At 45.0% G+C, this 27,084-nt stretch overlaps 1 protein-coding gene across 1 annotated transcript; it reads right to left on the minus strand.

The window, feature by feature from the left end:
* Window positions 1-24,378: 24,378 nt before the first annotated feature.
* LOC308514223 (kinesin-like protein KIF18B) lies at window positions 24,379-26,844 on the minus strand (the record flags this gene model as incomplete). The annotated part of the gene is made up of 1 exon (XM_081084307.1): window positions 24,379-26,844. One exon carries the CDS (start codon window positions 26,842-26,844, stop codon window positions 24,379-24,381), a length of 2,466 nt encoding a protein of 821 aa, XP_080940433.1.
* Window positions 26,845-27,084: the final 240 nt, after the last annotated feature.

A 27,084-nucleotide genomic window follows, 5' to 3' on the forward strand; every position in this document is an offset into this window, starting at 1 on the left:
TAAGAATTGCACTATAAAGAGATGAATCTTTACTCATGACATTTTATTTTTACTCGAGTGACAAAATGCCCAATTCTGGAAACGGCCTAGTTATTGTCAATGTGGCCTCGAATAAGCTTCCTGTGCGTTTGGGTGCATTCGGCAAACGGATGCGTTTGATCGCCATGTTCGTTAGGAGACAGGAGTGGGAGGGTAAAGTACTTGAGCAATTTGTGGAGTGCTTTGAAGAAATTACGGTATTTATTGAGAATAAGGATCTGGTAAACTTTCCTCAGATCAATGATCATAAGTGGGTCAGCATTTTGATGTTTTTTACAAATATCTCTGTTCACATGAATGAACTGAACTTAAAATTACAAGGTTTTGGCAAAAGTATTGATGTTATGTTTGGATACATCAAACCTTTTGAAAGTAAACTTAAAATTTCCAAGCGAGATATTGAAACTAAAATTTATAAGTATTTTCCTCGGATAAAAAAGTATTTCAAGAAGGCCACTACAACGAGTGTAATGGAGTCCATACTTATGTACCAGAATATAGTAACCTCGTTATTTGAACAGCTCAGCGAAAGGTTCAACCCATTTAGAAGCCTAGAACAGACCATTAAAATAATTAAGTATCCGGATGTAGTTGTTTACAGTACTTTGGAATTAAAGGATTTCCAATGGATGCAAATTGACGATTTAGAGATGCAACTTGCAGATTTTCAAGGTAGCATTTGGACTCATGTGTTTGTCGACTTAAGATCGAAACTTGAAAATCTGGAACGAAATCGTTTGAATAATGAAGAAGAGTGCAACTACGAACAAGAAATTGTGAGTGCTTGGAACACAGTACCTGACACTTTTAGCAACATAAAAAATCTAGCGATGGCTTTGCCAACAATTTTTTCATCAACATATTTTTGTGAGACTTTGTTCTCAGCATTAAACAATATTAAAAGGAACAAAAGAAACCGGCTAACAGATGAAGTTAGTGGCGCTTGCTGGGCCTTGAAGTGCACCAAGTATGAGCCTGCAATCGAAGAATTAGCACACAAACTTCAGCACCAAAAAAGTCACTAATTTCTAGTTTTCATACCATTTGATTATCATTGTTTTTATTATTATTTTTTCCTAAATGTACATTGTTTTTCTTTTTTTGTTCATTTTATACATACTTTTGGTTGATTTTTCTTTGTTAAATGGCATTTAAATATATAAAATAAATATCAAAAATATAAATCTTTTTTTTTTACTATGGTTGCAAATATAAAAAAAATATGAATATTTCTATATGTGACACAGCAGCAGAGTTAAGTTAGGGTTTTTCAAAATTTTGACACGCCGAGCTCAAAAGGTTCACCATCACTGCAGTAGAGTATATGGGGTGTTATCCAAGTCGTTCCTTGAGATAAACTTAACCGTGCAGGTGTTCAGACATTAAGTGGTTGCTAGTGCAGAGACTACGCTAAGCAAACAGGACTGGGGGTAGGCATTATCATCTGACCTTATCTATACTAATAAAAGGGTAATATGCTAATTAGACCGGAGATCTTCCGGAGATCTTCCAGATGTCCTTCTGGACAAAGCCATGGTGGCAGGGTGGAGGCAGAGGCAGTAAGAGGCAATCAGGCTGGCAGGGGAGAGCAGTTAGGGGGATCAGGCCAGCAGGCAGGTGAGCGGTTAGGAGCCAATGGTCTCAGATTGCAAGAGGGATGTCCGACTGCTGGTTTAAGCCTGATCCCTGTGGGGCCTAAACCGGCAGTTGGACATCCCCTGAGGGGTCCCGGATTGGAGAGGGTGCAGGCCAGGCTAAGGGACCCACCCTCCCGGTGCATGAATTTAGTGCACAGGGCCTCTAGTATTAATATAATCAAAACTGCCGGAGGAATTACACCACACAAATATATGCAGTTGCAAATCACACAGCACTTTATTACTCACACGAATTCCTGTTGCCCTGGGTACAGGCTTAACGGGATCCCAAAGAGTGGCTTCCTCTGGAGGCAGCTACGCCGTTGTCTGGTGGCTGGCAAGGTCCAGTCAGGAACTGGGTTTCGTGGCTTTACCATCCGAGATCTCACAAAGTTGTATTGCAGTTCAATCGGAGGCTTCAGCCATCTTCTGCCGTCTGGCGTGGAGCAGAGCAGGAGCATGAACCAAGTCGATTGATGTCTGAGATTTGGGACCCGTTATTATAGTCATATTGTTTACCTCACGGCAATCCAGGTACTTATCAATCAGGTACAGGGATTCAAGGTGTTAATCAATCAATTACGTCAATGGTACAGGTGCATATTAGTCAGGGCAAGTGTTAATCGATCAGGGTACAAAATATTCTTCCAAATTACACTTTAAACCAAAACAAGTTCTGGACTTTCCAGGGTGAGTCATGTTCGTACTTCATGTCTCTCTGACCGGCCTTATCTATGGAGTGCACTCCCGCTCATGTACTTTCCGCAGCAAATCTTTATCTATGGGTGCATTCCTGTCTAATTACTTTCTAAAACATCATATTAAGTGTCACGCAAGTATTTTTCTACATTTCCTATAACACTCTTTAATTATTTTCTATTGCTATAACATTGTAACATTCTCTACTTATTTCCTATCATTATAACTATCACTATTACTATGACACAACTTCAATTATAAAGCAGATCATAGTTGATGCTGGCAATTTCCAGTTTGGTCAGGGAACGTAGTTGCAGGAACCTAGGCCGTGGTCTCTAGGCAAAATCGCCATGATCAGCATTTAACAACCATTTGCTGATGGATTGGGGAAGCACTGTACCCTCACCCATTAAGATGGTTGAGAGCTGGCTGTGTTTAGCATGTATATATTTCAGGATGAATGCTATTATTTTCCAATCTCATTTAGGAGAGGTCTGATGATTTTTCTATTCTCAAGAAAGTATGAAATTAAATTTATCAAGAATGTAATCTTTGCTCTAGCTCAGTGGATAAGCCTTCTCAGACTAAAGGATTCCGGGTTAGATTCTGGTCAAGGGCATGTACCTTGGTTACAGGCTCAATCCCAGGCTCTGGTTGGGGCAAATGCAGGAAGCAACCATCGATGTGTCTCTCTCACATCAATGTTTCTCTCTCTCTGTATCTCCCCCTCCCTTCCACTCTCTCTAAAAATCAATGGAAAAATATCCTTGGGTGAGGATTAATAATAATAATAATAATAATAATAATAATTTTTTGCCAAATTTATTATAGTTGATGATTTTTTTCTTGATGGGTCCCTTTCAACTTGTACAGCTCCCCTGTTGGCCCTTCCCAGAGCAGACACAATATTTATTCATTTTTCCCCTTTCAGTTTGTCCATGTGTTTCTGTCCTGGGCAGTTTAGCAATATGCCACAACATTCTGTCTTCTTTGTTTCTTATATCTCGGACAAGATAATGTAGGTTAATATTTTTATTGTAAATTATGTTTTCATTTATCTTGGTTAATGACTCCAGGTCCCTTCAGGCAGAGACATCCATATAAATTCCAGATGATTATGCTGCCCTTGAGATTGAACCTTCATTTCCCCCCTCGCTGAGGGCATTTCTATTAATTATATGTAACTCCTGCAGGTATTCAATATAAAACAAATTTAAGTACATCAGAAAGATGTCTGTGATTAATAGACTAATCTTAGGAAGTAATACAGTGCTCCACACCTGTCAAAAGGCAATAACTCCGGTCCTCTGACCACTTGCTGTAGCTTTTATTGATATGAGATGGCATTAAGGTAACCAAGCATCAAGCAAAGGATAATTGTGCACCTTCCATTGACTCTCCCAACTCTCTTTCAAGAAACTTGTCCTTTGATGCCTTGAGAAATAATATCACGTTAAAGGAATCATTATCAAGCACAAACTGACATCTCAGTGTTCAAAATCAAGGACAATTAAATACTTGCTTATCCTAGGAGTTAATTGGCTGCCCCTGAGACCTCCTTTCACCTTCTTCAGAATGTTTAAAAAATGGACAGATTGGTTTTTAAGAAATTCCCCTCGTGAATAATGGTTTCCTTAAACAAAAAGAGCTTTCAAAAATCCTGTGCTGTTCTGGCATTCCTGGCTGCCTATGTTTGAAAGAAAATTTAAACTGAAGTGGCATCCACAAATATACAATGAGAAAATGGATTCTGAATAATAGCTGTAAGTCTTTGTCTTAGCCTAGACCACAGAGGTTGAGGCCAGGGTATATGCTAATGTTACTGGAAGGAAGGGGACACAATTCCAGGGCAGCAAGAGTGAGAGGAAAGGAAGTCAGTCAGGGATGGAGAAATAGCAAATACAAAGAGATGCATAAGGGCATTGGCTACGGCGTCATGAGAAAACACAGTGAGTTACTTGGTCAGGCCATACGGAATCATATGCACAGAGTGGTCCATCAAGGAGAAAGAGGGAGGAGTTAATGTGCTGGTTCCTTTTCACCTTCGGTCTCACTTTGGCCAAAGTAGACCCCCAACAGGGGTGATAACTCCCTTGCAGCCTGGACTTGTAACCCAAGACCTCTCCAGGCATCGCTGGGGAAGTCACAGCACTGCCTAGAAGTGGTGGGAGGAAACAGAAACCCCGTGAGTCAGGTTGAGCTGGCTGGACACTCGTGGCTGCACCGCAGCTCCTATTGTGTGTTGCCATGGAGGCCATGCCTGAGATGGTCCCCACACCGGGGGAAGTAAACACCACCAGGACTCTCCATGTAGCAAGCAGCTTGGAGGCCAGTGAGACAAATCTGGGGAAACATATAAAATAGGCCCAATATTGTTTTCTTGTTATTCAAGCCCCCTATCTCAAAATTCCACTTAAAACACATTTTTTGAGCATCTATTATTTATCAGCCTTTGTGCCAGGGGCACACAGATAAAGAAAATCAGACCCATGGCTCCTAATACTATATAATAAAAGCATAGTATGCAAGTTATCCCCTCGATGGGGAGTTGTCCAGGAGAAGGGAGGGAGGTCCAGGCCAACAGCCGGCAGCCACTAGGGACCCTACCAGTGCATGAATTCCATACACTGGGCCTCTAGTTAACTATAACTTAAGGTAACAAATGCCAAGACACTGGGATTTTAAATGAGGAGAAATGAATTCTATTTGGGAAAAAGCAAGGGAAGCTACAAAGACGAGCACAAGGATGAGTAAGGCAGCTTTTCCTACTCCAGGTGGAAGGGAAGGTAAAGACTGGTGAGAGAAGTACGCATCTCATCTCCTGCGCACAGAAATAGGACTCTACATGAGTATAGTCTCTTAGCTGTTTAGGAACTCTTAAACTTTCTACTGTGATGGCGCCATACAAGGCAGTGTGGCAATTAACAAAAAAATCCAATTAATCATGATTTAATCAAGGCCCTCCTTATTGATTATTGACTTGGTTAAATTTGAGACAGGCCATCCCTCAGTAATTTTGGAAACAGAACAGTGTCCCCAAGTGTTGGTTCACAACCTGTGTAAAATCCGAAGTGCCCCCCTTACAGGGAGGGCAAGGAGAGATGGGGGAGTGAGGCAGACCACTCCAGATTGGCAGGTGGCAGCTTTAATAAGCAAGGGAAACTACATTTGAGGCTTGTCTCGGGCCGCTGCAAAATCAGTAGATCTCCATAACCACCAGAATGCCCAAATCTCACAAGAGGCTTTGGGATTCAGTCACAGATCACCAACACATTCCTCTCTCAAAGTTGTGTCCTTCAAAAGGCTCTGGCTATCGGAATGGTGGGCAGAATGCACATTCCAAAGACAGGGGAAGGGTGAGGAGTCTCCACCTGCTGGGGTCCAGCTTGAGGGTCAACTGGCAGTCACATCCTCTCACCGACCTCCTCTGACACCAAGAGCCCAGGGTTTTTCTTCTGTGCTGCCATTTCCAACTTGTTGGCTTTCATCCTTGTTGCCTCGTAATCTTAAAATAATCGCTACAGCTCCATACATTACATCTTGACAGTGCAACAAGCATAAAGAGAGGAAGGAACGGGACAGTAGAAACTTTCTTCTTCTGTATCAAAGAACTCTTTCCCAGAAGCTCCTTGTAGAATCCTTTTATACCCCATTAACCTAAAGTGGGTTGCATACCCGAACTCCAGGTCAATCAGTGGATACGGAGATTAAGATTGTCCTCAGTAATTTAAATAAATCAAGATGCATCCATTGTGTTCAGGGACACAATCGCCCATCAGTGCTGGCCTCCTTGATCTTCTTGCTTCTAGCCAGTGTGCTCTTTCTAATAAACAACCTGGTGACCTAATTGTCATGCTTGAAATTCTTCTATTCCTTTCCTTGTCTATAGGGCAAATCCAAGTTCCATGACCATTCGTGCTTCTTTGTGTTAACCTTCAGTTTCACCTCTGACCTTGCTAAGGGTGCTCCATTTCAGACACACGGTACTAGCTGAAACTCCAAGAATGACCATGTTTGTTGTTACCTCTAGTGTTTTGTATAATTATCTTTTCTGACTTTTCCCCATTTTTTTCATAGTAATTAGAACTTCTCTTTCAAACACAGTCTTTAAATGTCCCCTCCTCAGAGAGCCTTCCAGGATGTTTCCCCTCTTTTCTCAACAGGACCCTGTTTGTAGCCCTTTTAGGACATGTACAGTCTTGTGATAATTACTTATTACTTCATCTATCTCCCTAACTTGACTGGAAATCCCCAGGGCTTGGCCCAGTAGCTAGAATGTAGAAGTCACTTTAAAAGTATTGAGTGCCTGGCCCGGCCACTGTGGCTTAGTGCTTGAGCGTCAACCCATGAACCAGGAGGTCACAGTTGGATTCCTGGTCAGAGCACACGCCCAGGTTAGGGGCTCAGTCCCCTGTGGGGGATGTGTAGGAGGCCGAAATCTATGATTTTCTCTCATCATTCATGATTCTATCTCTCTCTCCTTCTCCCTCTCTGAAAGCAATTAAAAAATGTAAAAAAGAAAAGTATCGATTATATGGAAAATCCCAGTGGATGTCTGCTAGCAATCTTAACCAGATCTTTATTTGTTTAATTTATCACTTCTTAAGTGCTGACCCGGGAGACTGTTGCAAACACTACCCACCCTCCCATGGCCCAAGTGCAGTCTTTGCCTACTACATCATGTAATCTCAAGATTGTCTTATTAGAGTTTATTGATGACATCAAGTTTATAGTCCTGAATTTCTCCTCATTTACCTCGCCTCTCATTGCCAACATTTAACATCTCTCTGTTTCTCACTCTCTTCATCTCTCTCATCTGAAAGGAAAAGGTATCTCTTCTCCCTAGAAGCCTCATGCCTTCTGCCCCCTCCTTGGGCCTCTCTCCCCAAAATACTCAACCTTCTCTTTGACACCTGCTAGCACTTCAGTCTTGAAAACACCCACCAGTTGTTCTTGCACTGCCTTTCATCTCAAAAGATTCTTGTCCTGTCATCAATGCCTTCAAGCCTAGCAGAGGTTGCTAGAAATGGTGACTCAAATGGCGACCAGATACAGCCTATAAACTTGACTGTCATAGCATTTTTAAATTAGGAAAGTTCAGTGAAAAATAAGGATTTCAGCCCAGTCACCATGGCTCAGTGGTTGAGCCTCGACCTATGAACCAGGAGGTCACGGTTCGGTCGGGTCACATGCCTGGGTTGAAGCTCAATCCCCAGTAGGGGTTGTGCAAGAGGCAGCCAATCATTGACTCCCTCATCATTGATGTTTCTATCTCTCCCTCTCTCTCTTTCTCTCTCTGAAGTCAATAAAAACATTTTTTTTCAAAAAGGAAGACAATCCAATTTTAAAAACGGGCAAAGGACCTAAATAGACACTTCTCCAAAGTGGACATAGAGAAGGCCAAGAGACATATGAAAAAATGCTCAAAGTCATTAATCCGAGAGATGCAAATCAAAAGACAATGAGATATCACCTCACACCTGTCAGAATGGCTATCATCAACAAATTAACCAACAACAAGTGCTGGTGAGTACGTGGAGAAAAAGGAACCCTCGTGCACTGCTGGTGGAAATGCAGACTGGTACAGTCCTTGTGGAGAACAGTATTGAGTTTCATCAAAAAGTTAAAAATGGAATTCCCATTTTACCCAGTCATCCCACCTCTAGGAATATATCCCAAGAAACTTGAAACACCAATCAGAAAGGATATATGCACCCCTATGTTCACAGCAGCACAATTTACAATAGCTAAGACTTGGAAACAGCCTAAATGCCCATCAGCAGATGAGTGGATAAAAAAAACTGTGGTTCATTTACTACCTGGCAATAAAAAAGAAAGAACTCTTACCATTTGCAACAGCATGGATGGACCTGGAGAGTATTATGCTAAGCGAAATAAGCCAGTCAGAGAAAGATAAGTATCACATGATCTCACTCATATGTGGAATCTAATGAACCAAATAAACTGGTGATCAAAAATAGACCCAGAGTCATAGAAGCATGAACAGACTGTTGTACCTCAGAGGGAAGGCAGGGGAGGGTGGGTGGGAAGAGATCAACCAAGGAACTTGTATGCATATATGCACAACCCGTGGACACAGACAATGGGGTGGTGAGGGCTTGGGGGGGTGCGGGGAGGGCGAGAGTGGGCTGGAAGAGGTTAATGGGGGGAAAGGAGGACCTATGTAATACTATCAACAATAAATATATTCTTTTAAAAAATATTTCAGTTGTTTTTTTCTGTAAAGGTCAGACAGCTGGCTGCCCTGAGCCACCCTTTCCACGTGGCAACAATGGTCTTGGCTCAGCTGCTACTCGAGGTTGGGACATGTGATCACCCAGTCACACAGTCTCCTCTGACGCTCTTTGCTCACCTATTACCTATCAGGTCCTTGAAAGCATTTGAGTTTGCAATTCCCTGCTAGACTTTTGGTTACCTCCCTACCTTGCAACTGGAAGTACCCTCTGAAAACTCACCAGTGATTTTCCAGTTATGAGATACACAGATGTTTGCTCCATCCTCATTGTCCTTGAACTTTCTGCATCTCTCTAACACCTCTCTAGCACCTGTTGTTCCTGGCCCTCTTAGACCCCCTCATGCCAATTTTGCTGGCTCTTCCCCTCTTGCTCCCTAAATGAAAGCTTTTCCTAAGTTTTGGTTCTGAAATTTTCTATCTAGGACTCTCTCACCTCCAAGGGCTCACCAAGTCATGTGGCTTTTGTCATCCATACCTTTATGTGAAGAATAAGCAAATTTCTCTCTGTCTCTTTCTCATGTTGTTTTCACATATCTCCAACAATCTATTGGAAGAATCCTCCGGGATATGTTTCCAGCACCTCAGATTTAATACATCTGAACTACAACTCCTCACCTTACCTCTTGCTCCCTCCCCCTGACCAAACCAGGTCCCTCCCAACTAGTTAACTGTTGATGGAGGGTTTTTTTGTTTTGTTTTTTTTTTTTTAATCCTCACCCCCAGACATGCTGAGAGAGAGGAAGGGAAAGAGAAAGAGAAACATCGATATGAGAGAGAAACGTGATTGGTTGCCTTCCTTATGTGCCCCAACTGGGGATCGAACCCACAACCCAGATATGTGTCCTGACCGGGAATTGAACTGCAACCTTTTGGTGCACAGGACAACACTCAACCAACTGAGCCACTCCAGCCGGGCTGATGGAGTTCTCACAGTGATCCAGGCTGCAAATCACTTTATCCCTTTCTTTGGACCGACTAAGCATTTCTTCAGGTCTTCAAAGCTCTTGGCCTCCCAACTGGCCCTCCTCCCTCCTGACCCTCATCCAAATCTCATTCCTCACACCTTGGCAAAATCACCCTTCCAAAACACTGCTGTGATCATGTCTTTCTGCTGCTCTGCATCAGTAGCTGAATGAGACATGCAATTTAGTCAAGATTCCTTTCCAAGTTCTTCACAGCAATCCAGTTAAATAAATAAATATATATATATATATATATATATATATATATATATATATATATATAGTATTTAAATATTTTGATTGATCTCAGAGGGGATGGGAGAGGGAGAGAGAAACATCAATGGTGAGAAAGGATCATCTATTGGCTGCCTCCTGCACACCCCAAACTGGGGATTGAGCCTGCAACCTGGGCTTGTGCCCTGACCAGCAATCGCACCGTGACCTCCTGGTTCATAGGTTGATGCTCAACCACTGAGCCACACTGACCAAGCAATCCAGTTATATTTAATCCTCAAAGTATTGACAGTCCACCCTATCCACAACATTCTTGGTGCATCAGAGACTTTGACTAAGTTCTCCATCATTTGAAGGAGGAAATCCAAAACTTATTGAATGACCTTCAGCCATCTAGCCTCAACCAGGTTTCCCACCTTATCTTCCACTGCTCCCTGATGCTTACCTAATATCACCTGGACAGCTTCAATGTCATCAGACAACTTAAAGATACCGAAAGTGTTCTTCCTTTGCTGATGCAGGTCCACTTTGGAACAGCGGTTCTCAACCTGTGGGTCGCGACCCCTTTGGCGGTCGAATGACCCTTTCACAGGGGTCGCCTAAGACCACCCTGCATATCAGATATTTACATTACGATTCATAACAGTAGCAACATTACAGTTATGAAGTAGCAACGAAAATAATTTTATGGTTGGGTCACAACATGAGGAACTGTACTTAAAGGGCCAGAAGGTTGAGAACCCCTGGTTTGGAAGGTCCTTCCAGCACCCTTCAAGGCCCATCTCAAATATTTCACTGAAAATGCCGCCTGTCAGACACTGTGTTTATACACTGTGTTTCTTACACTGTGTTTATAGCCAGGTCTTCCCTGGCCCCACTACATTGTATGCTTCTTGAGAGTAGGGACTGACTCCTTCTCCATCTTTTATCCCATCAGGGTGCCCAGCATGTGGCACCTTTTCAATCAACAAACATTTAGACAAGCCTTGTACAATGGCAGACACTGAGCCAGGTGCTGTCCTATGAAGATGGATGAGGCACAGCCCCTGCCCTGGTGGGGTTCTCACTCAAACCGGGGAGAATGACACATAAACACGTGACTGTCAAGTGTGATGATCACAGCGGAAGTATATGCAAAGTAAAGGAGAATTTACTCGTGGAGGGGTGATTGGGAATGGGAAAGTGCGGCCTCAAAGGATATGACACTTAAATTGGGCACTCAGGGAAGAATGGTCAGGGAGATGAGCAGGAGAAACGACTGAAGTGAAACTTAAGTCAGCTATATTGACAATGTATTGGCCATTACAATGCTGGTAAGGTAACAAGGCTGCAGGATTAGCTCAAGTGTATTTAGATTATGTAGGTTTTGCTTTGGTATGAAACAGATAAAAGAGAGTTAACTATTACACAGGATTCTACCAAGAGAAATATGATGGGGGAGGGGGGAGGGAGAGACTGAAAAATCACTCATTCTTGGCTGTTGACTCCCTCCAACACATACATCACATTGTTGACAGGCGAAGGTTGTAGATGAGCAGGTATTTATTACTGACATTTTAAAAAGGGAGAGAGAGTTGACCGTCAAGAGTTGGTGCAGATCAGGAGACTAGTAAGAAGCACCTTACACAAATTGCAAGCATGGTATCTGCAGTCCAAAACCTACTTGGATTTTGGACCTCTTCCACTCTCTGAACATGACTCGAACAGCATTATCACCTGCCACGGCTGAAGTCACTGCTCACATGCCTTCCCTAATACAAGACAATCCCCGGGATCTTCCTTTATCAGAACAATGACCTTTGATTTCTCCCTGAGAAGACACAGCTTTATTTGACTAAGATTTTTAAAAAGCCAGAATCTTTAAGTATAACAGATTTCATTTGACCGTCTTAACTAAAATCTCTTTCTACGTGAGAAAAGATTCTCCATCAGCAATTTGTTGTGTTCTTTTTAAGGGACATCTGGCTTCAAAATCTTTTCTTGCTTTTTTTTTTCTATTGTAAAAATATTAAGTCAAGCATTTCTGGGGAGGCAGGCCACAAAAATGCCAACATCAAACGAAGTCCTGCTGGTTTCCACTGGGACTGTCTCCACAACAACAAGTGCTTGCGGTTGTTTTTACAGAAACACCAATAAATAAACAGGCTTAGAAACACATCTCGTGCACAGTGATCAAAAAAACCGAAACATTTCTCCATTTTAAAGCTGGTTTTAAAACATCGCAGAATTATTAGTGGAGAACACAAATAATTAGCCTTGAAAAGCAAAGGATTTATCGTCACAGGAATTTTGGCCTCCCACCCACACAGCCTTTCTGCATCAGCCGTTGGTCATTCTTTCTCATCTGCTCAGAGGTTTGGAAGGTATTCAGCCGAGATCTTGGTAATCCAGCCCTAACCACCCGTCTCCCACCAAATGCGTTCTTATCAAAATTTAGCGTTGGAGGTCAGTCATTGCACACTGACGTAAGTGGGAAGTGGAGTCGTAGAGCCTTGTAATTTCAAATCCAGACCGGGGTGAAGCCAGCCTCGGTCATCCAGTGGTGGTGGGAGGATTGCAGGGAGGTAGACAGGAGATGTGACTCACTGTGCATCTTGGCCTGCCCTTTGAACCAAATCGATGGAAATGTTTCCTTACTGTGACAAATACCTCCACACACTGATAAGCGTCATTTGGAAATCTTCATTCTGATAAACATCACTAGTTCACAGTGTTTCTGAGTTCTGGGTCTTTCCCTACGGCCAATCACTTTGCAATATGCCTCTTGGGCAAACTCCAGTTCCCTAGCTAGAGGGCTGTAAATGTAAAAATCAGGAGAATTTATCTTTTTTTAAAATTATTATTGCTTACTAGGTAACAAATTAAACACATCAGTCGATGGAAAAGCCTCTAAGTTGTTTGTTGTTGTTATTGTTGGGGCGGGAGAACAACTGATTAACCAGGCCAATTTCTTCCTACCAGTTTGCTCTTTGAAGCACAGTGTATGGGTAAGAGTTAGTGGGGCGACCGAAACAGAATTGAAGCTGGGATGCAACTGGGTTTTCTCCTCTTCTTCCACTGAGGAGGGACAGAGGGCCCAGGGGTTGCCAGACCTGGAGGATCCAGCTGCCTCCGGCTCCAAGGCTAGGGTGATGGCTGTGTTCTCACAGAAGTGCTGACAGAACATGTCCAATAGAAAACAGATGTGAACTGACCTTCCGAAAATGTATTTCAAGGCTTCTTAATCTTCATAGGAATCCTTCAGGGTGAGAGATGCCACCTTCAGGCTGTGATGCGCATGGCAGTTAAGGAAGGGCTGCTGCTCCTGCCTGGACCCCCGGGACAGGCCCCCTCTTAGACAGCGCCGGCCTCAGCGTCCATTCCGCAGGTGGTCATCTCCCAGCACAGCTGCTTTCCCCCACCTGTGCCCACACACACAGTCCTGGTTTTCATAGATGTGCCACTTTTTACCAAGCACTGAGGCCACGTCTCCCCCATGTTTAGACCCACACTTACTTTGAAATTGTCGTTGTCACTAGGCCATTACTAGCTCCTCTTTGTGACAGTAAATGTAAGTTGGGGATCACTAAGTACACTGGACTTTTGCCCACTTAACCACTTAAGCCAGAAATCCTGGGATAGAGAGGTCCAAAGGCCGACGGGGGAAACAAGTTCTCATGCTTCTCTCTTACTGCCCTGGGTCCCTGGCTCTGAGGGCAAGGTCCCGCTCCCTCTGCATGAGTGCAGGCCTCCACCAGGCATGCTGCTATGCCTCTGAACTGCTCTGCTATGTTCTTGTGGACACCTGTCTGCATCCCACAAGAATTTGGGTGGGATTTCCCAGAGTTTTTCCCTCACAATGACTACAATACTTTGTAGAAGACTTTCTTTCTTGTCAAGTTGTTAATATCTCACAAAGCAATTAATGACAACATTTCCCCTGGGAAGGAAAGCCATGCAAGTGCAAGGCAGTACAAATTCATCCCCATTTCCACCGATGAGCAATCAAGTACATCACCCTGGTTAATCCCCAATCAGGCTGGCTTCAATGTCCAGGACTTCTCAGTGGGCCAAGCGAGCTCTCACTCTGGAAGTTCGGGGATTCTCTGCGTAAGAAGTCAGTGTATTCTCCTACTTTCAGGCATCAGATGCCAAGAAGTTTCCATCTTATTATGAAGTAAATTAAGTAAAAAGTTTTGGTCAAGAGCAGATAGAATTTATGGAACGCAAACATTTGAATCTTTTCCCTATTCCCATTTCAACCATTTGTCCCATTTCTGGGATAATAAAAAAAAATAAGTGTTCTTTATTAGAACATGCAGTTGTTGTTTAGATATCTGAGTTTTGCAAATGAATAGAAGCTGTCAAATATGCAATTTGTATGCATTAGCTCAGCTGAGTGTGAAGATGAGCTGATACAATGGGTAATAGCATGCCAATTTTACAGAGTAGAGAAATGAATTTTACTGATGTGAAAGAACCCATGTTATTTCAAAGCTAATCAATAATAGGACAGGGTTTAGTTAGGCTTGACCGACATCTGATGGAAATGTGGGCAGGGGACTTTCTCTGAAGTTGTGTTTGCATCGATTTGCTTAGTGTATTTATTTGGGTTAGATCGAAGGGGTGATGGAGATCAGGGGGCCTTTAGCCTCCCCACTGCAAACTACTTCTTGGGCTGCCGTTGCTTCTTTGACTCCAAGAATCAATTCTCTTTCAATTGATATATTTGCAATGTGAGATCCCAGAAAGAAAAATTTAAAGATAAATATGTGATTATTGATCCATAGATTTATTAACCCAAAGTTCTATTCTCTGGCGGTTTTTCATTCTAAATCACCACAACCACCTCTCACACACTTGGAGATTCAACAAAATCGTGGAGTTTTTATTCAGTCTTTCCTAGGTCTGTATTTGTATATATACAGTATATTCTTCCCTGTACCTGGAACACTTCCCTTGTACCCCCGTTTCTCCTCTACCTACACCAACCCTTCTGGGGAGGCAAACAGCTATTAAGTTTCAACTTCAATGTTATTTCCTCCATCCCATATCATCCCATGATAACCCCCATCACATCCGATATCTTTAAGGGAGGCACTGTGGAGCCCAACCCTGAGCACTTCTCACTTTGCCTGATGGTGCACATTCTGGCCATGTACTAACTCTCTCAGTTTTTTACTTTCCTCACCTTTCCATGGGGACGACAGTGGCACCTGAGCTTTGAGTAGGTCCAGGGTCACTGAGAGAATACCTTCCAAGCGCTTAGAGCCAGCCTGACTTTCAGCAAGCCCTCTGCCTTCCTTAGCCATTGCCATTAATTGTTTACAGTAATAGGGGAGGCACCATCACTGGGATGGTCCCCACAGCATCCCTGCGCATTGCACAGTGCCTATGAAGATTTGCTGGGTAAATAAATCTCCGGACTACATCAAAATAAAAACCTTCTGCACAGCAAGAGAAACCACCATCAAAATGAAAAGGAGCCCACTAAATGGGAGAACATATTTGCCAATGATACAGCTGATAAAAGTTTACTATCCAAAATATATAAAGGACTCATACAACTCAACAAAAGGAAGACAAACTATCCAATTTAAAAATGGGCAGAAGACCTTAATAGGCATTTCTCCAAAGAAGACATACAAATGGCCAAGAGACATATGGGAAAATGCTCAAAGTCACTGATCATCGGAGAGATCCAAATTAAAACCACAATGAGACATCACCTCACACCTGTCAGAATGGCTATCAACAAATCAACAAATCAACAAACAAGTGCTGGCGAGAATGTGGAGAAAAGGGAATACTAGTTCACTGCTGGTGGGAATGCAGACTGGTGCAGCCACTATGGAAAACAGTATGGAGTTTCATCAAACAATTAAAAATGGAACTTCCGTTTGACCCAGTGATCTCATTTCTGAGAATATATCCTAAAAACCCCCAAACACCAATCAGAAAGGATATGTGCTCCCCTATGTTCATATCAGCGTTATTTACAGTAGCTAAGATCTGGAAACAGCCCAAGTGCCCATCAGTAGATGAGTGGGTAAAAAAGCTGTGAGACATTTACACAATGGAATACTATGCAGCCATAAAAAGGATCTCCTAACCTTTGCAACAGCATGTAGGGACCTGGAGAGTATTACGCTAAGTGAAATAAGCCAATCTGAGAAAGACAAATTTCACATGATCTCACTTATTTGTGGAATCTAATGAACGAAATGAAATGAGCAACAAAATAAGACCTGACATGCATGGAGGCATGGAACGGACAGACATATCTCGATGTGGGGGAGGGGAGACAAGAAGAGATAAACCAAAGAATTTATATACTTATATGCATAGCCCATGGGCACAGGCAATAGGGAGATGAAGACCTGGGGGAAGGGCTGGGAGGACGGGGAGGGAAGGGAGGAAATGGGAAATAGCTGTAATACTATCAACAATTTAAAAAGAATATTTAAAATAAAATAAATCTCCAGTTGCACAAACATAGCATGTCCACGGCTCCTGATGACAAACACCATTATCTTTTATCTGGGTCCTGAACTCGGCTCCTGACTCAGGCTCCTGCTCCCTGTCTCTCTCCTCCAGCCCAGCCAGAGGGGCCGTTTCCAAACTGAAGTCAGATCAGGTTGCTCTCCTGGTCTCACATCTCACTGGGAATAACAACTAAAGTCCTTGCAAGGACACCAAGAGCCTACGTGGTTTGGCTCCCTGTTGCCCACCTGACCTCATCTTCTGCTACCCGCCTGTCGCTTACTCAGCCCCAGCCACACTCTTGGATGTTCCTCCAACACACCAGGAATGCGTTTGCTTCAGGGAGTTTACCTGGCCGTTCCTTCTGCCCAGACCACTCTTTCCAGCAATAACTGCTAACTCTCTCCCCTCCTTCATGTCTTGCTCTAATGCACCTTCTCAATCAGGCCTACATAAATTACCTTATTTATTTATTAATTATTTGTTAATCCTTACCCAAGGATATTTTTCCATTGATTGTAGAGAGAGTGGAAGAGAGAGGGGAAGACAGAGAGAAATATCTATGTGAGACAAACACATTGATTGGTTGCCTCTTGCATGCGCCCTGACCAGAGCCTGCAACCAAGGTATGAGGTATGTGCCCTTGACCAGAATCAAACCTGGGACCCTTCGGTCTGCAGGCTGACTCTCTATCCACTGAGCCAAACCAGCTAGGGTTTTACCCTATTTAAGATCGCAACCTCAGCCCTAGCCGGTTTCGCTAGAGTGTTGGCCTGAAGACTGAAGGATTCCAGGTTCAATTCCAGTCAAGGGCACATGCCCTGGTGGCAGGCTGACCCCCAGTAGGGGGCGTGCAGGAAGCAGCCAATCAATGATTCTCTCTCATCATTGATGTTTCTATTTCTCTCTTCCTCTCCCTTCCTCTCTGAAATCATGAAAAATATATTTAATATATATATATATATAAATTAAAAAAATAAATAAAATTGCAACCTCATCACAAATAAAAGAAGAGAGAAAACCATGAAGAGGGCAGAAAGAGACGTTTGGGGGTGATGAACACATCTATGGCACAGATGGTGTTGCTGATGTGCATGTATCTCCAAAGTTATCAAGTTGTAGACAGTAAACATGTACAGTGTTTGTATGTCAATCATGCCTCCATCAAGTGCCCTGTTTTTAAAGTAAAAGACAAAATTGCAACCTTGTCCATGCTTCCCTCCAGCACTCCAAACCCTCCTACCTTCTTTAATTTTATTTAACACTTTCCAACTTAACTCTTTAGCTGAGCTCTTTATTATGCTCAGTCCTTATTTTCTGACTCTCTTCTAGAATGCTAGCTCCACAGGCGCAGACGCCTTTGTTTATTCATGATGTATCCCAAGTGCCTGCTCACACACGGCCCTTCATCAATATTCTCAAATAAGGTGTTACATATGCATGCATACCTATACATGGTTTCAGTTCCTAGTCACTAAGGGCTGGTAAGGTTAGCAGGGGGCAATTCTTCTAGGTGTGAAAGCAGACTTCCTCATTTGCAGCTTTGACATATTGGCCTAGATCAGCGGTTCTCAACCTGGGGGTCGAACGGCCCTTTCACAGGGGTCACCTAAGACCATCGGAAAACACATATATAATTACATATTGTTTTTGTGATTAATCACTATGCTTTAATTATGTTCAATTTGTAACATATACATCCTGCATATCAGATATTTACATTACGATTCATAACAGTAGTAGCAAAATTACAGTTATGAAGTAGCAACGAAAATAATTTTATGGTTGGGAGTCACCACCACATGGGGAACTGTATTAAAGGGTCGCGGCATTAGGAAGGTTGAGAACCACTGGTCTAGATAGATTTCAACTAAATGGATCTTTGGCAGTGTGGATGCTGTCTGTCTGGGTGTGGCCCTGAGCACGTGGTCTAGATGGAATGTCTTGATTAGCTACCAGATGTGCCTGAGCAGCTCTGGGGGAATAGCTTGTCAGTTCAGGTCTCACCATGAAGAAAGGGTTTCTCATGAGCAGTTCTACTGAAATCCTTCCTGGGCCGTCTCTACCCTCCTGCAACTCAAAAAAGCATTCTCCCTCAGAGTCTCAGTCTCTCTCTCTCTCTCTCTCTCTCTCTCTCTCTCTCTCTCTCTGTGTGTGTTTTAATATATTTTTATTGATTTCAGAGAGGAATGGAGAAGGAGAGAGTGATAGAAACATCAATGATGAGAGAGAATCATTGGTCTTCAAGCCTGCAACCTGGGCATGTGCCCTGACCGGGAACCGAAGCGTGACCTCCTGGTTCGTAGGTTGATGCTTAACCACTGAGCCACGCCAGCCAGGACCCCACAGTCTCTTTCTACAACCTTTTCCCTTATTGATTGCAAAAAGGCAGCGATCACTTCTTCATGTATGATTGCAATAGTCACTTGGATGGAATATTTCAGTGCCAGCTATTCTGTGGTACATGCCATGAATTTGGCTAACCTATGTTACACCTAAACTGTAATAGGAATATGTTACTGTGTAGAAGTCACAGGGCAGTACATTTGGACCCAATATAAGAAGTTTTGTGGGGATAAGGACACATAGGTCATAACTTAATAAAAAAATTTAAAAAAAGAAGTTTTAACAGGTAATCATGATATAAAATTTCCTAATCGTTGGAGAGGATTTATAGGAAATGTCCAGAACAGACAAATCTATATATAGAGAGGGAAAATTAGTAAATTAGTGGCTGCTTGGGGGCTGAAGGTGGGAACGGGAAGTGACTGCAAAGGGGAACCAGTTTTCTTTTAGGCATGATGAAAATATTCTCATATTAGATTGCACAACTCTGTTAATGTAATAAAAATAATTGAATTATACACGGAAATGGGTGAATTTTATGGCATGTGCGTTAGTTCACTAGGGCTGCCATAACAGAGTACAGTATCACAGACTGGAGGGCTTAAACTACCGAAATTTATTTTCTCAAATTCTGGAGGGTGGAAATCTGAGTTCAAGATGTCAGCAGGTTCATTCCCTGTAAGGGCTGAGAGGGAAGGGTCTGTTCCTGGCTCTTTCCTTGACTTGTAGATGGTCTTCTCCTTCTTCACACCCTCTTCCCTCTGTACAGGTGTGCATCCAAAGGTCCTCTTCTTATCAGGACACCAGTCATATTGGATTAGGGTCCACCTAATGACTGCATTTTAATTTAATTATATCTTAAAGACCTTATCTTTAAATACAGCACTATTCTGTAGTTGGGGGTTAGTATTTCAACATATAAAATTTGGGGGTGACAAAATTAATCCCATAACAATATGTAAATTATACTTCAATAAAGCTGTTTAAAAATAACTTATATGGCCTAACCGGTTTGGCTCAGTGGATAGAGCGTCGGCCTGCGGACTGAAGGGTCCTGGGTTTGATTCCGGTCAAAGGCATGTACCTTGGTTGTGGGCACATCCCCAGTGGGGAGTGTGCAGGAGGCAGCTGATTGATGTTTCTCTCTCATCAATGTTTCTGACTCTCTAGTCCTCTCCCTTCCTCTCTGTAAAAAATCAATAAAATATATTTTAAAAAAATAACTTATATGAGCCCTGGCCAGTGTGACTGAGTTGGTTAGGCATGGTCCTGTGCGCCGAAAGGTTGCCAGTTTGATTCCCAGTCAGGCACACAAAACTCATGTTAGATAATTCAACAGAGGGAATATAGGAATTACAAAAACTTAGAGGCAAACTAGCCTACATCCAGAAGGTGGTGATCCAGGGACACAGGTAACCCCGCACCACAAGGCACAGGCAGGAGGGGAGTTGGGAAGGCAGGGTCAAAATTACTCTATTGAAGGTCATTGCTTCTACTCTCTGCTTCTTTTTATGTATCAATTTTAATCTCTCTGTTGACCAACCTTCCATTCTTCTCCATGCGCATAGCTTCACCAGTCCCAGATTAAGCTAAAGATAATGCCAGGAGTTAACCTGATGGATCCAGATGGGTTAAGTATCCACCCAAATTCAATTATCTCTAGCCTGGGGGAAGGGCCACAGGACTCACCTCTGAGTGGGGATTGCAGTTCTCCCTAGAGGGGCCTGGGCTGGGGAGATCCCATCTACTATTGATGACATGGGAAACTGGATGGGTACTGATGCCATGACCGAGGTGGGGAATTCATGATGGGAAGATCAGGATGGAAAACGATAACTTAAATTTTGGACTTGTTCTACTGAGATGCCCATAGAACACCCAAATACATTGTCTAGGAAATAAATGAATAGAGAGCCCAAAGTTCAGCATGGGAATTTGAACTGGAAGTCTAGGCTTGGGACAATAAAAACAGAATTTTAAAACCATGGGTAAGTAAGATAAAAATAGTGCGGAGTCCATCTAGAACTCTAGAGAATAAGAAATATTTACAGGATAAACAGGGCAATAAAACATGAAAAGAGCCCTGACCGGTTTGGCTCAGTGGATAGAGCATCGGCCTGCAGACTCAAGGGTCCCAGGTTCGATTCCGGTCAAGGGCATGTACCTTTACCTTGGTTGCAGGCACATCCCCATTGGGGAGTGTGCAGGAGGCAGCTGATTGATGTTTCTCTCTCATCAATGTTTCTAACTCTCTATCCCTCTCCCTTCCTCTCTGTAAAAAATCAATAAAATATATTTTTTAAAAAACATGAAAAGAGCCGAAACCGGTTTGGCTCAGTGGATAGAGCATTGGCCTGTGGACTGAAAGGTCCCAGGTTCGATTCCGGTCAAGGGCATGTACGTGGGTTGCGGGCACATCCTCAGTGGGAGATGTGCAGGAGGCAGCTGATTGATGTTTCTCTCTCATCGATGTTTCTAACTCTCTATCTCTCTCCCTTCCTCTCTGTAAAAAATCAATAAAATATATATTAAAAAAAACATTTTAAAAAAAAACAACATGAAAAGAGACTGCGAAAAGCTGGCCAAAAGGACTGGTGAGGGGTAAAAATCATGAAGAGAAGAGACATAGTTTCAAGGAAAAGAAAATGGTCAGTTTTGTTAAATAGGATAAACCCTGCAAACTGCCCAGTTGGACATGGCCCCAAGGTCTCTGATGATGTGGGCATCAGAGTGCAGAAAGAAACCAAATTGCAATGAGTTTAGAAGGTTATAAAAAAAAATTCCCCATGGCATAATGCTTTTGTGGCCTGTCATGAAACAGCCTTGGTGAGATTAAGTAAAAGAAATAAATCAGGTGCTTCAAGGTTCTTCTACAGTTCTCTCTCTCTGCAACTATCCTTTGAATAGAGATCGAGTAGCTTGCACTATGACTAACCTAGTCAGCTCTGGACATTTAAAAAGGCCAAATCTCAGGTTTTTACTCTGAATTCAAAGAGTAAATTACTCTGAAATCCTAGAGCTCCCTCTAGAGGTTGATGATACTGTATGTTACTAGCCCTGGAAAAGAGAAGGATCCTTCCTGGGCCTGTCTCTGGCCCTCTCTCTACCCGTTTTTGTATAGCCTGTGACTAAAGACTTTTTTTTTTACATTTTTCATTGAAAAAATATAAAATGAAGGAAAATGTTTTGTGATGTAAAAATTATAACATGCAAATTCCAGTGTCATTAGGTAAATGCATGGCACAATGCTCCTTTGTTTAGGTTTGGTTGCTTTCAGGATACATTAGTAGAGTTGAGTAGCAGTGAAAGAGACTGTACAGTGGGGCCTTGACTTATGAGTTTAATTTGTTCCGTGACGAACTCGTAACTCAAATTACTCGTATGTCAAATCTTTTTTATTTTTATTTTTTATTTTTATTGATTTTTTACGGAGAGGAAGGGAGAGAGATAGAGAGTCAGAAACATCGATGAGAGAGAAACATCGATCAGCTGCCTCCTGCACATCTCCCACTGGGGATATGCCTGCAACCCAGGTACATGCCCTTGACCGGAATCGAACCTGGGACCTTTCAGTCTGCAGGCCGACGCTCTATCCACTGAGCCAAACCGGTTTTGGCTCGTATGTCAAATCTTAAAGTGAACGAGTGAGACACGTGATGCTGGGCTGATGTTGTGGCATTCACTGTGACACTTGCTGCGCCAACTAGCGGTGTGGTATCTGAAGCTGGCTCATAACCCGAATTTTAGCTCTCAACTCGAAGCAAAAAATTGGCCGAGAGACAGCTCGTATCTCAAAAAACTCGTTAGTCGGGACACTCGTACGTCAAGGCCCCACTGTATATGTATAGCTTGCAATGCCTAAAGTATTTGCTATCTGGCTCTTTTCAGAAAGTGTCTACTGTAGATTGGACAGGGCAGTCCTGGGACTTTAAGATGCTTTTAGTGATATAAAATAGCTTAGTTCTGGTCACCAAACCTTAATGAAAACTTACTATAAATGTGTCTAATCTCTTCTTTTAAAAAATGTTATTGATTTTTAAAAATACATATATTTTCATTGATTTCAGAGAGGAAGGGAGAGGGAGAGACATAGAAACATCGATGAGAGAGAATCACTTATTGGTTGCCTCCTGTATGCCCCCTACTTACTGGGGATCGAGCCCACAACCTGGGCATGTGCCCTTGACTGGAATTGAACCTGGAATCCTTTAGTTCTGCGGGCCGATGCTCTATCCACTGAGCAAACGAGCTAGGGCCAGAAATGTAATCTTAACCAGTGTGGAATTTTCTGGTCAACACCAATGAGGTCATCTGTCATGTGGGCCCTCTTCATCCCCTCCCCATCACCCCAGAGAAGAGGCAATTTATGAGACTGAAACCCCTTGCCCTCCCTTAAAAGATGTCCTGGTCTAAAAAATGATTTTTCCTTTTGTTAACAGCTCCCCTGCCTCACCCTGCTCCCTACAAAAACCTTCCATTTTGTTCACACCTTCTGAGTACCCTTCTAGATGCTAGATGAAATAAAGCATGGTTCATGAATTGCTTCATAAAGCCAAGTAGAACTTCAAATTTACTTGGCTGAATTTTGTTCTTTTGTTGTTGTTAATGCTCACCCAAGGATTTTTTTCCATTAATTTTTTCGAGAGAGTGAAAGGAAGGGAAAACAGAGAGAGAGAGAGAGAGAGAGAGAGAGAGAGAGAGGGAGAAAGAAACATCAATGTGAGGGAGACATATCAATTGGTTGCCTCTAGCAAATGCCCACTTGCAACCAAGGAATGTGCCCTTGACAGAATCGAACTGGACACGATTCAGTCCGCGGGCCGACACTCAAACCACTTAGCAAAACCAGCTAGGGCTTGTTCTTTGTATTTTATTTTTTTAAATTGTTTTATTGCTTAAAGTATTACAAAGAATATTACATATGACTCCTTTTATTCCCGCCCTTGACAATCCTCTGGCCTCCCCTACCCCCCAGTGTCTTATGTCCATTGGTTATGCTTATATGCATGCATACAAAACCAGGAAGAGCTAGGCTGGGGCTCCGCACCAGGCCCCCTCCTCCTCGTCATCCCTCCTCCACTGCCATCATTAGACAGAGCCCTGTGTTAGACTGGGGACGCGGAACAAAGACCTCCAGCCACTTGCCTGCAGAGAGAGTGTTATAAACTGGGGGGGGGGGGGGGGGGGGGAGGGGGGAGAGCACCTTTAAAATAGCAACACATTAACACTCACAAATGTATATACACATGCTGAGAAGCTGAATATAACAAGAGATGAATAAGAGCGCGATTAGCAGAATGAATGACTAGGAGAGGAGGGTGGGTAAAGGAAGAGGGTGTTGGCGTTCATTGCTCCAAGCTGAGGAAGGCAGGTCAGGGCTGCTGGTGCAGGCTGCTCCAGGACCCAAGAGGGGACGGCAGTCAGGACACCCTGGCAATGCATCTGCCAGCTGACAGCACTTCCCTAACCCTCATCCGTTCCCTCTGGCTCTGAAGGTTGCCAGGGCCGTGGGGACTGCAGGGGGGCTCTGCAGGCCATTGGGGGGGGGGGGGGAAGAAGAAAGGAGACAAGTCCGGCTCGGTCCCACTGTTCTCTTCTTCCATCCCATCTCCCATCTCTCCTCAGGATTCCTGAGATGCTTGGAAGTACTCCCAGGTCCTTGGGTCTCTGCCCACCTTGTCACTTCCTACTTCCTGTTTTCATTGGTCACGGTAGCCAGCCGAGACCATCCCTGTTCCCAGCGCTAGTCACCTGGGGCAGTGAGGGACTCCCCTAGGCTCTTCAAGGTGCTGCTAGGGAGGCGGGCGATGCGGCTGCGGCGGGCGATGGAGGAACTCACAATGCACCTCTTCTTGCGGGATGAGGTCTCAGGGAAGGAAGAGGCTGGCTTGGGGCCCTTCGTGGTGAACAGGGGCACGGGTCCACTGGGCATGAAGGGCTGATCCAGCCTGTTCTGGGGCACATTTTCCCAGCCAGCGCATTCATGGAAACCCAGCTTTGAGGGGGACTCCTCGGAGGAATCAAACGTAATGTTGAGGTTCTGAGCGGGCAGGGCCACGGGGGTGGAGCAGTTCTGCAGGGCAGAAGGGCCCAGAGGCACCCGGCTTTTGATGACTGTGGCTGGGCAGAAGCGAGGGGAGTGGCAGGGGGAGAAGACCCTTCCCTCTTTGGGGGTGGTGGGTCCGAGTGAAGGCTGAGTCTCAGGCAGGGACCCCCTTCGCAGGCAGGGCAGGAAGGACTGGTGCTGGCGCTTGGTCCCCAGCCTTGGGGCTTGATGACTGTCTTGCTCTGAGGGGCTCAGTTTCCTTCTTCTCTTCTCCACAGACTGCAGAGCTGCCTGGGCAGGGGTGCTGTCAGGCCCAGGTGGGGCCCCCAGACCGTGCATGAGGCCACTCAGTTGCCTTGCCATGGTCCGGGTCACAGGGCCAGAGTATCCTGGAGGCTTTGGCTCTGAACACAGCTCCTGAGCCAGAGGTGCCTTCCTGGCTGGGCCAGGAGTCCTGGAGGCCTCTGTTCCAGGCCCAGGTTTTTCCTCTCGCAGCAGCTGCTGCAGGGTCTCAAACTCTGCGATCATGTCAGGGGTCAGGAGGTTGGCTGCTTGGAGCAGGGAGTGCTGCCGCTGGGCCAGGCACAGCACCTTCAGCGCCAACTGCTTAGAACGGTCCCTTTCCAGGTTCTGTGGTGAGAGGTGGCCCACAGCTTGCTTGGCCTCCAGGGTCAGGCCAGGGGACTCCAGCCGTGACTGTCGGAGGCTCTGTTCTGACACCCGGATCGGGACCTCCTTGGCCGGGTCTTTGTCTTTGTCCTCCGAGGGGTGCTCCTGGTCTGAAGAATTCCCTTCCCTGACCCTCTCCACCTGGACCTCTGCCCCCAGGCTTTCCTCTTGAAGGACTGCAGCTCCTGGGTGGAGCTCTGGGTTGCAGGGCTGGCTGGGAAGATGAGATGGTGGGGAGGAGCTGGAAAGGGGTGGTTGTGGAATGCCTGATTTGGGGGGCTGTGGAAGGTCCTGTTGTGGGGCCTGGGCTCCTGCCTCATACATTCGAAGCTTCTCCCTCAGACTGGCCACCTCAGCCTGGAGCTGCTGGCAGATAGTGGCGTACTGGCTGAAGTGGCAGTCCAGGCTGACCACATTGCTTTTCAGAGAAAGTTTGATCTCCTTGGCCCGGTCGGCGTACTTGAGGGTGTTGTACGTGTCCTCGTACGTCAGGCTAGAGGGGCTGATGGCAGCAATCATCACTGTGCGGCAGTTGCCTCCAATGGAGTCCTTGAGCAGGCGGGTCAGCTTGCTGTCCCGGTAGGGCACATGGGACTTGCGACCCTTGGCATCGGCCAGGGCATTGAGGACATTGATGAGGGCCAGCAGGGAGCGGTTGATGTTGGCACCTTCCCGCAGCCGCTCCCCCTTCGCGTGGGTGCTGGACGCCCGCTCGGAGCCAGCCAGGTCAATCAGGCTCATCTTGGCCACCTGAAGGGCCTGGGTCAGCCCTGGAACGCGGTCCTGCTGCTTCACGAAGATCTGGAAGATGGCATGGGAGCGAGAGGAAGTAGCGTTGGCGTCAGTGGGGTGCTGTGTGCGGTTACGGTTCCCCCTGGTCAGCATCTCCAGCAGCTGCCCAGCTGAGGTTGGCTGGTGGAAGGAAAGTCCTTGTACCACCACCCCCTTGTCGGGATCCTCATGGATGACAAGGGGTCCCTTGGGCTCCAGAAGGTCGTGGATCTGCTCATTGTACACCTCCTGGTAGCTGATGAGCACCTCGAATTGCTTCTCCTCCTGGCGGGCCTCCAGCCGCCTGTACAGTTCCATGGTGGTCAGGTACATGATGCCGGGGTCCCCCTCTCTTCCCAGCATGGTGTGTGTCTTCCCGGCCCCCGTGGCCCCATAGGCAAACACGGAGCAGTTGTAGCCCTGGAGGAAGCTGTCCAGGATGCTGTGGGTGGTGTGCTGGAAGACATCCTGTTGGGTGGCCGCCTGGCCAAAGACCCGGTCAAAGACGAAGGTCAGGTCTTTGCCCTTCTTCTTGGGGCCGTCATGGACGCTGCCCCATTTCAGGCCAAGGAAGCCCCCATCCGGCTCTTCAGGGTCAAACACCAGAACCCTCTCATCCACCACCCGAATCACAGGCCTCCGCTGGCTTTCTAGCTCCCGTGGGGTGGGGGGTCGGACCCGAACCACAACCTGCACCGCGCTGTCCTCCACTGCCATCGCCATGGCAACACCTTTCCTCGGTTCCCTGCCGCTGCCGCTGGTGTTGCCGCTCGCTACCGGGTCCCTCGGCCGCAAACACTGCGCCCCGCAAGCTCCCCTTCCTTCAAGAAAACCACTGCCCGCCCGTGCGCTGCGCTTTTAAATCAGCCGGGTCGGCTCATCCGCGCTTCCCATTGGTCAACGCCTGCGACGCTGATTGGCTGTTTCCTAAGTAGCAAAGGACGGCGCCGCCAGCAGTGCGCG

Source organism: Myotis nattereri (assembly GCF_964212035.1).
Source record: "Myotis nattereri genome assembly, chromosome: 2".
In the NCBI taxonomy this organism is placed as follows: domain Eukaryota; kingdom Metazoa; phylum Chordata; class Mammalia; order Chiroptera; family Vespertilionidae; genus Myotis; species Myotis nattereri.